Source organism: Schistocerca serialis, chromosome 9 (assembly GCF_023864345.2).
Source record: "Schistocerca serialis cubense isolate TAMUIC-IGC-003099 chromosome 9, iqSchSeri2.2, whole genome shotgun sequence".
Taxonomy (NCBI): domain Eukaryota; kingdom Metazoa; phylum Arthropoda; class Insecta; order Orthoptera; family Acrididae; genus Schistocerca; species Schistocerca serialis.
In genome coordinates, this window is record NC_064646.1 from 123,006,450 (window position 1) to 123,022,486 (window position 16,037).

General features: G+C 40.7%; 1 protein-coding gene across 1 annotated transcript in view; it reads right to left on the reverse strand.

Annotated features, from left to right (window-relative positions):
- Window positions 1-1,258: 1,258 nt before the first annotated feature.
- Window positions 1,259-16,037, reverse strand: part of LOC126419411 (odorant receptor Or2-like) — a 53,576-nt gene continuing 38,797 nt past the window's right edge. Inside the window, exon 5 of the mRNA XM_050086599.1 lies at window positions 1,259-1,315. Coding sequence (XP_049942556.1) covers window positions 1,259-1,315 — 57 coding nt within the window. The remainder of the gene's footprint in view (window positions 1,316-16,037) is intronic.

Below are 16,037 nucleotides of genomic sequence, written 5' to 3' on the forward strand. Positions count from 1 at the left end.
ACTGGGATGATCCCGTGTCTTCACGAGACGCAATTCATGTACTAAAAACACAGTTTTCATTCAGCATAAGGGAAAAGTACCAGATCACGATGAAGGTCAGTTTATTTCGGTCTTACTTTCACTTTATATCATTAATGACGACATACGGAGTGCGCGGAGTAACGTTTACGGCACGGGACGCCTCAGTCAGAAATCCAAACAGCGCAGGTTAGTCAGACTAATCCACAAGCGCAGAATAATGTCAACTGCATGGCACAGCAAAACATGCAACCATATCTTAATGCTTACAATAACAAATGCAGACATTCAAATGGAGCCTGCCCAAACAAATAATTAAAATCTGGGAACAATAACAACAACTATATTCATGGAAATAACCACAATTAGTCAACACATTATAGATACCTTACGGAAGCCTAAAGTTTCCACGATAAAGAAAACTAGCTCAGAGGCACACACGGAGAGAGGTACGAAGCTGGACAAAGAATTTTGGTTTCTACGCACCAGATAAACCGTCTAATAATATTACATTAATGAATAACTGTACTATATGTCAGACGTCAGTTATTGCGGACTTTAAATAATGTTCAGTTTTTTTTTGTCGTTTCATGTCAGCATGGTGTGGTGCTAGCATACAATGAAAAATTTGATTTCTACTTCCTCCATCGACATAATATGAAAATCAATTACAACTTATGTTCGTGTGACTCTGGTATTTAACAAAATTTCGTTTATTAGTCGGTCATCGATTATCAGGGCCATGTTTATTTTAAGATTATATAAATGTTTGTTCAGCTCTCAGAGATTCTTAAAATGTCTTACCAGATATATAACCTGGTATGTCAATGGCAAAAGTTTCATTTTACATTCGAGACTCTTATAAACATAATGCTCTGTGGTGAAATCTTTAATTTTCAGCCATATGTGTGCGTTATCATTGTGAATCCTCTATTACGTTTATTATACGTTATTGGACTACTTTATGAATCACGTAAGAAAAATTGTTCAAAGCCTTAACTGAAAACATACGCTTTCTTTTTAATGACATCTTTATTACGTGCTTACAGGGAAATAGTGCGGTAAACAACTTTAACAATTGATTAATATGAGTATTGAGTGTGACAGAGCTGTTAATAGAGGTCAGAGATATTTCAGTTCTACCTATTTTTTATTTATCCGCTATTGTCAATATAGACTGGATTCATCAATTCTGTGTGTTTTCGCTATTGCCTGTGGGTTTATAACTAATGTGTTCCCTTCAACGGCTCGGCAGGCGGCCCAATAGTGCGTAGTAAGAGTATGAAGCATTCACCAGCTGCAACAGAAATACGATAATTAACATTTCTTGATAACACACATTTTAGAGGTTCTGCATAGTTAGTTTTAGTAAACTTAAATTGTTTCATTATAAATTTGTGAATCGAAGCCTGAAGTAAGCGAATGTCAATTAAAAACTGCCGGCAAATGCGATTTGATAAGCATCTCCAAATAATACTAAAATTGTGATGTGTACAGTAGAATCAAGCTTCAAGGGATATTACAACCGGCGAAGTGTTTTGGGGTACAGTTACCGCAGAAGAATTACAAGAGAAACGTCTGTCTATAAATGTGTCTGGTTCTTGGGGACAACACAGTTCTGCATGACCTCAATGAACGGCAGCAAGGAAATCGAAAGACCACTAGTGAAATTCTGCTCGCCAGATACAAAAGAAAGTCATTTCTCCATCGAATAGTGACAGATGGTGAAAAAACGATGTATGTTAAGAATCCTAAGCGTCGTAAATCATGGGTGTGTCAACAAGGATCCATCTTGGTGTCCCACAAGGATCCATCTTAGGGCCATTGCTTTTTCTTGTGTACATTAATGATCTCTCATCAGTTACACTGCCAGAAGCAGAGTTCGTTTTGTTTGCAACTTACGCAAGTATTGCAATAAATAGTATGTCGAGTGTAGTTCTAGAAAGATCTGCTAATGATATTTTCATGGATATTAATAAATGATTTAAAGCCAACTCACTGACATTAAACTTCGAAAAGACTCACTATATGCAATCCAGAACCTGTAAGAGTTTTCCACCCAGCATATGAATAAAGTATGAAGAAGAGCAGATAGAAGGGTTGACAGTCTCAAATTCCTGGGATTACAACTTGATAACAAATTCAGTTGGGAGGGCAGAAACGCCTTAACGAATCTGTATTTGCAATTCGAGTGTTAGCAGACATAGGCGACATAAAAATGAAAAACCTTGCATATTTTCATGCATATGTCATTTGGTATAAATTTTGGGGTAACTCTTCAAGTCAAAAGATTTCAGAGTCCAAAAGCGTTTAACACGTATTATTTGTGGACTAAATTCACGGACGTCCTGTAGAAACCTCTTCAAAGAACTGGGTATACTAACTACAGCCTCTCAGTATATTTACTCCTTAATGAAATTTGTCCTAAATAATGTATCTCTTTTTCCAACAAACAGCTCAGTTCATACATACAATACCAGGAACAAAAATGATCTGCACAAGGACTTAAAAGCACTTACTTTAGTTCAAAAAGGGGTCCACTACTCAGGAACACTCATCTTCAATAATTTGCCAGCAAACATAAAAAATTTTGCTACAAATAAAGATCACTTTAAAAGGAGCCTGAAAGACTTAGTAGTGGCCAACTCCTTCTACTCCATTGACGAATTTTTTAATAGAAACAAATGATGTATATATTCATACTATTAGTATTGTTATTTCAGCTTTTTATTTTAAAAAAAACTGACATGTTCCACATCCACGAGCATCTCCTCAGCAAGGATCTATGGAACGAAAAACTAAGTAATCTAATCTAATCTAGGCAAACCATGGACGTCCGCAGCAAGACCAAGCCGCTTTGTAAGAAGACAATGCTCTGTGTCTGGTGGGATCAGAAGGATGTCATTTATTGTGAGCTGCTAAAAGCTGGTGATACCGTTGACAGAGATCGTTACCAATAGAAAATGATCGATTTAAATCGAGCATTATGTGAAGAAACGACCGGAATATGGAAAAGGGCAACACAATGTCATATTGCTCCATGATAACGCCCCATCACACACTGAAAAACAGGTCAGGGAAACGCTCGGGGTGTTCAGTTTTGAAATACTATTGCATGCATATTATTCTCCAGACATGGCTCTGTCCAATTATCATCTATTTGCATCACTGGGACATGCTCTCGCTGGACAACTCTTTAATTCGTATGAAAATGTACGAAAATGTCTCGCTGATTGGTTAGCTTCAAAAGAAGAACTGTTTTTTTGGCGTAACATTCATAGCTTGCCGGAGAGGTGGGAGAAATGTATAAATAGCAATTGAGATTATTTTGAATAAAGTATTGTTCATCAGTTCCAAAATACAGAAGTGTAATTATTGCAACCAAATTCCGGTTTCATACACACCTGGTAATTTACAGTGGATATAACATTACAGGCGATCTTCGTTAATAGAAATCTAGGATTCCCAGAGATGAACCTCTTAATGACCATATCCGCCTTTGGTAACCATTTGATTAATTCTGTATTACAAGTTATTTTAAATGAAAGCAGGGCGTAATAATGTAAAATTTTATTACAGCCGCGGACACCTCTAAAACGGTCTTCTTGCCTCTTCTTCTTTAGCGTATCTGTCTTATGACGGGTCTCAATTAGAGGCTCTCCATCGTGTCCTGTTTTGAGCGTCTTCCTTCACTGCTTGATTGTTCATCCATTTCTAATATCGTCCATCACTCCAATTCTCTTCTCACCTCTTCCTCTCATTCTTTCCACATTTTCTTTATAATTGTTTGTTGTAGACAATCCCTGTGCAATATATGTCCCAGCCCACAGCTTTTTCCTGTTTTTGATAACTTCCAAAAAACTTATTTCGTCCCTAGTTTTTTTCATTCTTAATTGTTTTCCTTTTAGAACTGATTCGTGGATGTAGCGCCCGGCATTTTTTCTGTTTCTCTGCTCATCGAAGGCTCATCTTTGTTCTCTATCCCAGGAGCTTAAATGCATACAAAACAGATAGTGCATAGTTCCACCTATTGGAGGCAGGAATCGTCATCCTAAGCTGACTGTTTGAAAGGCGTGATGCATGACTCCCACAAGCAATAACAGGGAAATAGTGCGTGACTCAAAATCTCTCGTAAGTCGCTCAGGCTTTTATGATCGTCATTTCTAAACAGACTACTGTTATATCTTTCCCCGCGACTACGCTTCGGTAGTCTGCACCTATTACTTAGCTGCAGTAAGTTTCCAAGCTCTGAAGCATTCGGTTTAAGGGAATTCAATATGTCTAGTTTCCTCTAGAGAGGTAGAGTTGAACAGACTACCATTGTCCTGGGACGATCTGCTCTTGCAACCCCACTCTCGAATGTCAGCAGGAAAAAGAAAGCAGACGATTAGTCTGATGAATGATTCAGAGATGTGGACGACATAAAATATATGTAATTAATTGTCTTAATTTATGTCCCTAATTTTCCGCTAGAAGTTATCACAACTACTGGCTTTTAAAACGATTAAATTTTTTTCATAAAGACTGATTAGCGAAAAGTTGTTTTGCGAAGTGCACCAATAGCACTGAATAGATGAATTGCGTAACACGATGTAATGACATGATGTGACTAGTGACGGCTGTAACCGTCGTTCACTATTTAACTGACTGTGGAAACATCTAGGAAATATTAATCTTGCAGTTTTACTGTGTACGTTCAGTGCCATGATCTAACAAAAAACCATCCTGAGATAATCCAACATTGCATGACTATAACTTATAGTCGCTGTTATAAAGCTAATCTCAATTTACTCTCTTTGTGTTTACAGATTACAGAGTTTCATTACTATAATATTTTCAAGGTAAGGATACTAAAAATGATATTCATTTTGAAAGATTCATAAGTTTATAGTCTGATTATTTACATCAAAAAGTAAAGAAATAAATTTATTATTTACTTCCAGTTGCGCAATTTCATCATGGGTCTCTAATAATACCGTTCTTATCATCATCATCATACAACACAAACACCAAGGTATATAAGCATACGTTACATTCACCTACATTCCGCAAATACACATACATGCATACCACACAGCTCTTGTATATCCGCAAAGATAGGGGTTCAATGTGTGGGGAAGAAAAACACGCTTTCCGACTAGGTAGCTGAACCCACCCAATGGGATTTCACAGCCAACAACAACTCCAATAAGGCATTTAATTATATTGATGAACGTACGTAATTTTTTAACGTTTGTTAGTATCGTTAAATCTGACCTTACTGCTTAGGAAGCTGTACTGCAAAAGCTTCCACAACGTAAGTAATACTTTATTATATTGGAGATATTAGTTCGGAACAAATTAAGAGTTTGCTTATTTTATCACTTTGGTTAGTTTCTTCTTCTTAATTTATCACTCTTTTTAGTTTCTTCTTCTTCTTCCACTTGTATCAATGTCTCTAGTAATCCGTTGATAGTTTTAATTACAATGGAAGAAATGCTTTTGTTTAAGGAGTACGCTGTGTTTCAAGTTTCTCTTTTGTTATATATAATATACGAGGAATGTATTATAGGTATAAAAGAGCGCTCCAAATCATACTCTGTGATTAGTGGAATTAAGAGTATTGTATTTGGTTTCATGATTTATTTTTCTCTGGGGCTGTAACATTTCACTTTCGTTGCAACATCTCGGATTTCAATGTTAAACAAATCGTTAACTTCAATTACTGAAAAATACTGGTTTCACTGACATTTTCGCCCTATTTGAAGCTCTTTGTGTACCAGGAATCACACAGTCTATATCGATGATCTCGCATTCCTTGCGCATGTCATGCTATTTGAAGTGTACTTCACAGAAGTCATGAATGATACCATAATCGTTTTCAGGCTTATGTCAGGCTCAGTTATTAGATCACAAAAAATTTAACGCACATCGGAACCTTTATTATGGGCTAGATTTTAACAAGCTTTAATCAGTTACGAATCTGCTGAAAGGAATTTCGAAAAAAACGTGTTTATATAAAGACGCATTGGGTACTGTATGTAGAAAATGGGGAGTAGGTTACGAGAACATGAGATTTGTTGTTCAGTAATCACCTTTCTGTATTTGAGCTCTAGATATAACTTCAAAACTAACACTAAGGTAAAAGTTATTTCTAGGCGTTTGTGTGCTCCATTTTGTCAGATGTGATTCTTGGGCATTCGCCTGCACTTTAATTAATAATATATTTGTTAATTTGTGTGAATACGCTGTCTCTGTTTTTGCTGTTATAGGTGCATTATATTACTGATTGCAAAGCTATATAGCTTCATCTGCATCTATACAGTAAGAAGAAAATAAAGGGACTACAGATTAATTTCATTCCATAAATACACATACGGTCACCAAATAAAACTTTTATAGACAATTATTTAAGTTATTAGTAATTTAAAGTAAAGGAAGGACGTTGTGGGGGAAAACTCACCTGTTTAGTGGAAGAAGAGTGTTTAGTGAGGTATAACCATCTTAAATAAAATTTTCTTGTATGTTAATTATTAATAATATGAACGTCTGGATAGACCTATTTGCCCCATAATTCAATGTTGCTACATACTGTGTAAAAGGACGATGATATATATAATGTATTATTTGAAAGGACGGGCTTCCACAGTTAAAATTCACCATGGTGAATAAAATCTGCCGCTCTTGCTGTTTAAGTACTTTTACCAAAGAGTCACTACGGTTTTCGCATCAACAGAGAACCATCTTCAGGCTACATATTTTGTAAACAGTCATGGCTCGGCAAAGTGATTCGTTAGAGCAAAGTGCCGTCGTTCATCGACACGACATAAACAGATAGCACATAAAAAGCGGTAGTCCACGATTAAACTGATTGGGATTGTGGAACACGATGCCGAGGACTGCACAAAACTGTGTACTGCGCCAGTGTTAACTGTCAGTTTCACAGTGGACTGCCGCTTTCAGCGTGCTGTCTGTTTCTGTCCTGACTATGAAACATGAGATTTGGGTCCAAGCAATCGCTCTGCCACGACATGACCGTTTAGAAAAGCCTATTACCTGAAGATGCATCGATGTGAAACCGATAGTAGCTTGTTAATAAAAGTAGTTTGACAGCCATTGCGTAAGATTTTAGTCACCAAAAAAGGAATAATTTGAAATGGATAGTAAAGGGGACTATCGTCAAATACACTGATTAATTATACGACAAATGCTAGTATGATTGAAGTCATACAGTGCCTGACAAAAACAGTGAATCTCCAGAATACGTGGATGGACGTCAATGCAACGACGTATACGTCCACACCATCTGAGGGCGTGTAAATGATTTAGAGCTACAATTCTCTCTGACAAGTAGACCGGCCTCCATGGAGCATCAGTGTTGTTTGTGTTTACTGGTGTGGCCAAGTCTCGTAGGATATAGAAGTAGCGTGAACGGCTTCAGATGTTGTGTGATCACTATGAAGGACACGGAGATGCCACGTGATCATGTGAGGCGGCGTTATCAACACCTGACAGCGGTTGATGGGGGCCTCGGGTTTGGTTTTGTAGTTGGCCGGTTGGCGGAATCGTGCAACACCCAGATTTGCGGGCACTTGGTTGGGACATTGGCCCGGTGTTGGATTGCGTGGGGATGTGAAGGCGAGCATACTCGTCGCCAAGATTCCGGTCGACCCCATCTGACCACCACAAGAAACGACTGTCGTGCTGTGCACCAAAGACAACGTAATACGTTCACATTTGCGCTTGCCGTCCGAGGAAAGTGATGGACTCGCTGCAGCATTCTGTCATCCCACACTATTTGTCTGAGACTAGCAGCGGCCGGACTAGGAAATTACCGTCTCATGCGTAGCCTGCTTAGATGATTATGATGATGGTGGTGGTGATGATGATGCTGCTTGCTTTGTGGGGCGCTCAACTGCGCGGTCATCAGCGCCTGTACAAAGTCCCAATTTTTACACAATCCAATCGAGCCAGTGTCACGAACGATGATGACGAAATGATGAGAGCAACACAAAACCCCAGCCATCGGGTAGAGAAAGGCCCTAACCAGGCCAGGATTCGAACCCGGGATCCCCGTAATCGTGAGGCAGCAACGCTAGCCACTAGACTACAGGCTGCGGACGGTTGCTTAGACACCACAACACAAACGGCTGTTCTGGGAATGGTGCCGTGACCTGGGAGCATAGTCTCTGATGAACGGTATCGCACTGTGTTCAGCGATGAATCTCGAGTCTGCGCTACCCCAGATGACCCTCGTCGGCGAGGTCCGATGGCGACCTGGAGAGAGGTCCGATTGTTCTACTGTTTTGCAAAGGAAAGCGGTGTTACCTCTGGCGGACACCTTGCGTCCTCCTGTGTATCGTAGATCGAGTTATCAGTAGGGCAATGTTCATCACATGCCACGTATCTGTATGAAGTGTCTGGGTGATAATGAGATACTGCTGCGACCAGGAAGATCCACACATCTGTGCCGAACATAACACGTGCGAGACCATGTGGGACGTCAGCTACGTCCCTGTGCCATTATCCATGCTACCAAGGACCAGTTACAACAGTCCCGAGACAGCTGTCCTCAGGCACCGTTCCCAAGCGAAACTGTGCAGGGCTCCAGGCCACAATGGTGCAACGTCGTATTGACAAGCGGGCTCATATTGCCAAGTTCTTTGAAAATCTGACTCGATTCTGTAATCATTGAAATAACTTTCCATACTGTCTCAATAGGTGAAATTTCATTTCCTACTCCTCTTCAGTGTGAATCTCTGTTTCTGTTAGGCAGTGTGTATATTAGAGGCCAACGAAAGAAAACCCAAATATGATGGAGATCGATATTCTATTCCACTTCGAGTGTATTTAAAATTATCTACACCTACGCAGCATAGGGCTACGTGGGGAAAAAGGATCCTTGATATCGGGAACGAGTATTCACTCGCTCCGTTTTTCAAAAATAACTGGAAATGTCTCCAAAAGTATATTGTTCATTGCTGGCAGTAAGCGTTATGATAAAACAAGCTCTAATGCTCGTATTCGATTCGCAATTTGTTACGCAGTTCATTACTTGTGTATGTTTATTTAACGATTATAATGTTTACACGAATGACTTGTAGGAAGTTCTCTATTATTTTGTTACTTTAAATTTTTACTTGAATGTTTTTCTAATGTGTATAAAGTGTCTCAATTGTTTAAGATCGTTTACAACTTGTATTACTTTCGATATTGCATTCCTAAACCAAGCTTACTCTCTGATATTTACCGGAGCAGAGACTCTGGTAATGAAAATCCGTGGCAGATCAAAACTGTATGCAGGTCCGAGACTCGAACTCGAGGCCTTTGCCTTTCGCAGGAGAGCTTCTATGAAGTTTGGAGAGTAGGGGTTGGGTTCTTTGGGGAGCGGGGGTGGGGGGGGGGGAGACCAAACAGCGAGGTCGTCGGTCTCTTCGGATTAGGGAAAGAGGGGGAAAGAAGTCGGTCGTGCCCTTTGAAAGGAACCATCCCTGCATTAGCCTGGAGCGATTTACGGCAATCACGGAAAGCCTAAATCAGGATGGCCGGACGTGGGATTGAACCGTAGTCCTCTCGAATGCGAGTCCAGTGTGCTAACCACTGGGTCACCTCGCTCGGTGGAAAGCACGGTGGAAAGCATGAGACGAGGTTCGTGCTTGGGTAACTCAATCGGTAGAGCATTTGCTCGCACAAGGCAAATGTCCCGATGCGAATCTCAGGCCATAGTTTTGATCTGCCGGCCGGCCTCTGTGGCCGCGCGGTTCTAGGCGCTTCAGTCTGGAACCGCGTGACCGCTACGGTCGCAGGTTCGAATCCTGCCTCGGGCATGGATGTGTGTGGTGTCCTTAGATTAGTTTGGTTTAAGTAGTTCGAAGTTCTAGAGGACTGTTGACCTCAGAAGTTAAGTCCCATAGTGCTCAGAGCCATTTCAACTATTTTTTTTTTAATCTGCCAGGAAATTTCATATCTGCGCACACTCCACAGCAGAGCGAAAATTTCTTGCTGAACATTAATGGTGTACCTATCATATTCCATTCCAAAGGATCGCTTCTGACCGATTTATTTAGAAATATATGGTCTGGACCCGCGAGTATCTGTCAATATGAAAGACCCACTAGTTTTACTACAACCTCGGAGTCCTCTGAGTCCTTCACGGAAATAAATTTTTGAGAAATGAGGGTTGGCGGCTCGTAATTGGAAGAGAATCTGTGGACGTTCGACTCCACTTCTTGCTTTTACACGTATACAACTAACCCTTCTGTGTTAGTGAATGATCACATCAAACTGTGACGTTAGCCTTCGTATTTGATGTCGCACTACATGTAGCTACTTCAACAATGGTTTCAAAATTTCTAGACAATGAGGGCCACATAAAAAGTTTTGAGCCTAAGTGGGGGACGGATAACTGATTTTCTAAGAAATTAAATAAGAAAATTATACTTAATTTTATAACAGGTTATAACAAATATATTATTCAGTGTAATCCCCGGATACACTTCATTGTTCTTGAGTACACTAAATGAGTGGTATGAAATTGCTCTTTTAAGTCTAAAATTTTCTCAAAAGTGGCTTTGGTCTTTTGCACAAGTAAAAAATGGTTCAAATGGCTCTGAGCACTATGGGACTTAACTTCTGAGGTCATCAGTCCCCTAGAATTTAGAACTATTTAAACCTAACTAACCTAAGGACATCACACACATCCATGCCTGAGGCAGGATTCGAACCTGCGACCGTAGCGGTCGCACGGTTCCAGAATGTAGCACCCAGTGCACGGGTAAAATATTGTGTAAATATTACTCACTCATGTTACTCCTGTATTTGGATGTTCCAAATATCAACAAAGAAAAATTTATTCACATCTGGAACTGGTACCAAATGCAGTAAGCAAACCTCATACACTTTTGTTTACCTTTCTTGTGAAGAAACTTTAACATGGAAGATAGCTTCATTCTTTAAACCTGTCAACAATTTCGTAGTGAAATGTTGTCTGGAAAACTTCCGCTTCAAAAGAAAGAAGCTGACAGAAAAATAGGATCTCTGTGGAATGAGCTTCTAAATACTGTGCTCGTCATCAGGCCACGTTGTACAGTTCCGTTGTATTCCATTTCCATGATCATCAAACTACGCTAACATGACACCACACTACACTCACACCCATTACAGTCATCTACACGTATGAGATACCCCTGACACTCAAATCTCACACTTGGTCAAGGGAACGTACCAGTGTGCGCGTAGGTTAGGAAAAATCTTTCCAGTCCCTCTGGGGTTGGGTTGGGTTGTTTAGTGGAGGAGACCAGCCAGCGTGGTCATCGGTCTCGTCGGATTAGGGAAGGAAGTCGGCCGTGCACATTCAAAGTGACCATCCCGGTATTTCCCTGGAGCGATTTAGGGAAATCATGGAAAACATAAATCAGGATGGCCGGACGCGGGGCTGAACCGTCGTCCTCCCGAATGCGACTCCACTGTAGTCCCTCTGGGTTTCACAGACAATTGTGCTATATAAATTTACATTTTACTTCGGTCGGCATGCAGGGATTCGACAAAAATATGGAAACACGGCGAGAAATGCACGCTTGAACATAAATGCAAATGCTAGCCAAACTTGCACGTTGCACTTTTGTATTTGACAACGAACGGCACCTTGCAATGCTCTCAACACGTTGCAAGTGCCATTCGTGGTCACAACACTGTTCTGTGTAGGTGTGGGTGCACTATATCGGAGCTCAGTCAAATCGAACGTGAGCAAATCGTTGCTGCTGATATGGTGGGTGCTTCCGTCGAAATGCTTGATGTTTCAAGAGGCACAATTTGGAAGACTTTTACCTCTCACAGAGAAAGTTGGAAAACATCATCCACTATGTCACAAAGCGGAGGAAAGTGTGTGTTGAGTGTTCGTGACAGACAGTGACCAAAAATATGATTACAACAGCTGCAAAAGTCAGTGCAGAACTGAATGTCGTCCTCGCGAACCCTGTCAACAACAAAGCAACACGAAGGGAGTTCCATAAGCAGGTATTTGCAGAGCTAGCTGGAATTCCCAAAATCACATATCAGTGATGTAAATGCCGGTAGTAAGAAAACGCGGTGGCATAGCCATAAAACCAGGGCTATGGAACCATGGCAGATTATTATTTGGTTGTTTAACATTGTTTCCAAACTCTGGCCGAGTTTACGTCCCAACAGTCAAACATGGCGGTGTTGGGTGAAGATAAGGGTTGCCATATCGTGGTATTCCATTGGCCCCTCTCTTACTTTACAGTGACGCACAACTACCAAGGATTTTGTGACCATTTTGGCTGAACTGGTCCATCCCACGGCACAAGTCGTCCAATGATGACCTGTTCCTAGACGATAGGATGTCCGGTCACGTAGCTAGCATTGACCAAGACCTTTATGAGTACGAGGATGTATTGTCGCATCTGACCTCGTCACCACTATCACTAGAGCCTCTATGGTATATAAGGGGCAGTCAAATGGAATATAGACAGAAAGTAAGTAAACTTTTTAATATTTTAAAAGTAAACGCTATAGCTATTTATACAGTTATCACACTGTAGGTAAAGACAGTGAATGCCGGTATGGAAGATGTCACCAGTTACCTACAGAAATATGACTGTACCCAGGCGTGCACTACTTCGTCCGAAGCAAATCGACGGCCACGAATGTCGATCTTCAGGGCTTCAAAGATATAGAAATCGCATGGATAGATATCGGGACTGTGTTGCATATACAAGAACTTCCCAACGAAACTTATGTAGCGTAGTTGAAACAACCTTGGTAACATCTGGACCCTCTGGGAAGACCTTACACATCATCTATACAGTCTCAATCTCTTGCAATGCGATCTCTATATTTTTGCAGAATTGAAGATTCGCGGCGGTCTGTCTGCTTGTGTGCGATTAAGATTCCGTAGGCAACGCAAACGTTTGTCCATGAAGGCACTGACCGTCTTGTCTCGCAGTGGGATAAATGGATTCCCAGTTATGGCGATTACATTTGAAATAATAAAGAGTTTACTTACTTTTTCCAGTTGTCTCGTTTTCATTTGACTGGCTATTATGATTCCGGGAGAAGGGTTACTGGTCGCTATCCACCTTAGCCATCTTTACCTAAATTTGTCACTATTTTGCAAGAAGAATGGTGTAAGATTCCCTTCAAAACCATAGAGGATCCGTATTTATTCATTTTGAGACTACTGGAAGCTGTTCTGAATGCTAACGGGTTTCCAGTACATTGTGAGTGTCAGAGACGCAGCATACAGGAAATGTAAACGGCATCCAACCCCCATGAATCATCTCGCCTACGTATCCGAGTTAGTCAGTCGGTGACGAACGCGAAACTCAGGTACGCCCAGTCGTTAACTGAGGACTTTCACAGGCCCTCCGTCTTGTGGGAAAATTTACGAGGGCTAGATATAAGCAAACCTTAAACCTGCAGCTGAACCTCTCGTTCCTACTGAGGATCTGAATAAGTACTTCGCCACCCCTCCATCTCTACTTGAACAACGTTCAAGTATGCCTATCCCCTAATGTGTCTGCGGTCGACACAAGTGAAAATTCTTTTCTGCAGCCGGTAAGTCTTAACAAAGTCAGGTAGTCAACTGCGCGATTTCGTTCTGCAACTGTAGAACACGACAATATTACAAGACAAATGGTCAGTTTCCTCGACGATTCATTACCACCCATAATAACGTATATTATTATCCGTTCTCTGACCTCTATAATCTTCCCAATGGCCGGTAAAAATGGACTCACAAAACCTCTGCCCAAAAAGGAAACTATCGAAGAAGTTACTGATTACGGGCCCATTTGCATTGTACCAGCGTTATCTGAGGCTTTAGAACACAAAGTTCACGATGAGCTAATCACTTACTTAAAAACAAATAACGTTGTGGATGAATACCAAACTGTTTTCCGAAAAAATCGCAGTGCGACGACTGCTCTTATAAAACTGACTGACGATTTGAAACAAGCTGTGGACGAAAAAGAAGCTACTGTTATGTGCTTCCTGAATTTCAGCAAAGCCTTCACCAACGTCGACTAATATTCTACACGCTAAACTCAAAAGTCAAAACTTTTCTTAGAGTGTTGTACAATGGTTCTACTCATACCTTATACGCCGCCAACCGTGTGAAATGAGCGGGACAAAGTAGTCAGGGTAGAAGAATAATTAGGGGTTCCACAAGGAACGGTATTGGGCGCATATCTTTTCTCATTATATGTCAATGATGTGTCGAGTATTATCTCACGTTGGAAATATCATTTATATGCTGATTACCTTCAGTTATACCGAAGCGCAAGACCAACAAATTTGCGCACAGCCATCAACAACGTAAATACTGACTTACATGCTTTATGAGAATGGGCACGGACATTGGTTTGAAACTTAGTCCATCTAAAACGCAAGCTATTTTAGTCGCTCACCTAAAGACTTACTATTCCTCAATTTAGAGACTTTCATCCGCCCTTAACCCTAAACAGCACATAAATCACCTTTCATGTTCTGCAAATAATATGGGGATAATTGTGGACCATCACCTAAACTGGACTGAACTCACAACTGTTGCCTATAGGAAGGCGTCAGCGTCACTTCATTCATTACAGAAATATAAAAAAAAGTATCTCCTCTCGAGCTTAGAAAGAAACTTGTGGAGTTATTAAGATTGCCCATCCTTGATTATGGTGATCGCATTCTTCAAGGACTTTCGTATGAGTGTTCACTTCGCCTAGAACTGGTAATGTGTGCGATACATTTGTGATGTACACTATTTCGACCATATCACTCCTGCCTACGGACAATTATCATGGCTACGTGCCGACAAGAGTAGAGATCATCATACCTTGTACTGTCCGCCCTGGTAGCTGAGTGGTCGGCGCTACGGAATGTCATGCCTCGCGGCCCGGGTTCGATTCCCAGCTTGGTCGGAGACTTTCTCCGCTCAGGGACTGGGTGTTGTGTTGTCATTATCATTTCATCCCCATCGACACGCAAGTCGCCGAAGTGGCGTCACCTCGAAAGACTTGTACCAGGCGAACGGTCTACCATACGGGAGGCCGTAGTCACACGGCATTTCCATTTCCATACCCCGTATTTCCTGCATCGTCTTCTCAATCATTCCACTCCTTCCTATTCATCTACAACCCCCTTACGCTACCATCTGAACAGCACAGCAACAATACTCGTTCCCAACAACGTAAAATCCTGTCGTACCACTAAAAAATAGTGCCACGTTCTTTAAATTATATTATGTATCAGGAACCCGAGTTTAGAACAATCTTCCTCAGAATATTACAGAAACTGAAATGCTTTCAAACTTTAAAAGACAGGTAATGACCCACCTTCTATCATAACCGTATCTCTTCTTGCAGCTTAGTCTCATCATCCATCCATCACCAAATACTTGTCTCTTTCATTACCTCTTCCACTACTAATACCAAACAAGGCTTCAAAAGCACCAAACTAATCATTATCATCCTTAATTTCTCCATTATTGTGTTATTATTATTAGTGTCATTATTATTATTATCGTAAATTATTACTTTTTGTTAATAAAGCAGTTTCTTGTTATTGAGTCTGTTATCTAATAACTGATATCATTCTTAATGCCTCCTTTATTTTATCATCATTATTAGTGTTACTATTATTATTACTGGCCGGCCGCGGTGGTCGAGTGGTTCTAGGCGCTACAGTCTGGAACCGCGCGACCGCTACGGTCGCAGGTTCGAATCCTGTCTCGGGCATGGATGTGTGTGATGTCCTTAGGTCAGTTAGGTTTAAGTAGTTCTAAGTTCCAGTGGACAGATGACCTCAGAAGTTAAGTCCCATAGTGCTCAGAGCCATTTGAACCATTTTATTGCTGCAAATTAGTATTTTTATTAATAATGCAAATTACTGTTATTGTTGTTGCCACGTATTAGTTTTTTGTACGTGCTGCTCCTCGTCGGAAGTAAGAGAGAGCCTTAAGTCCTTAATTTGGTCAGTCTAAATAAGCAAGAAGTAAATAAATATCAGGTGTAGCAACGTGTTTTTGGTGTTCC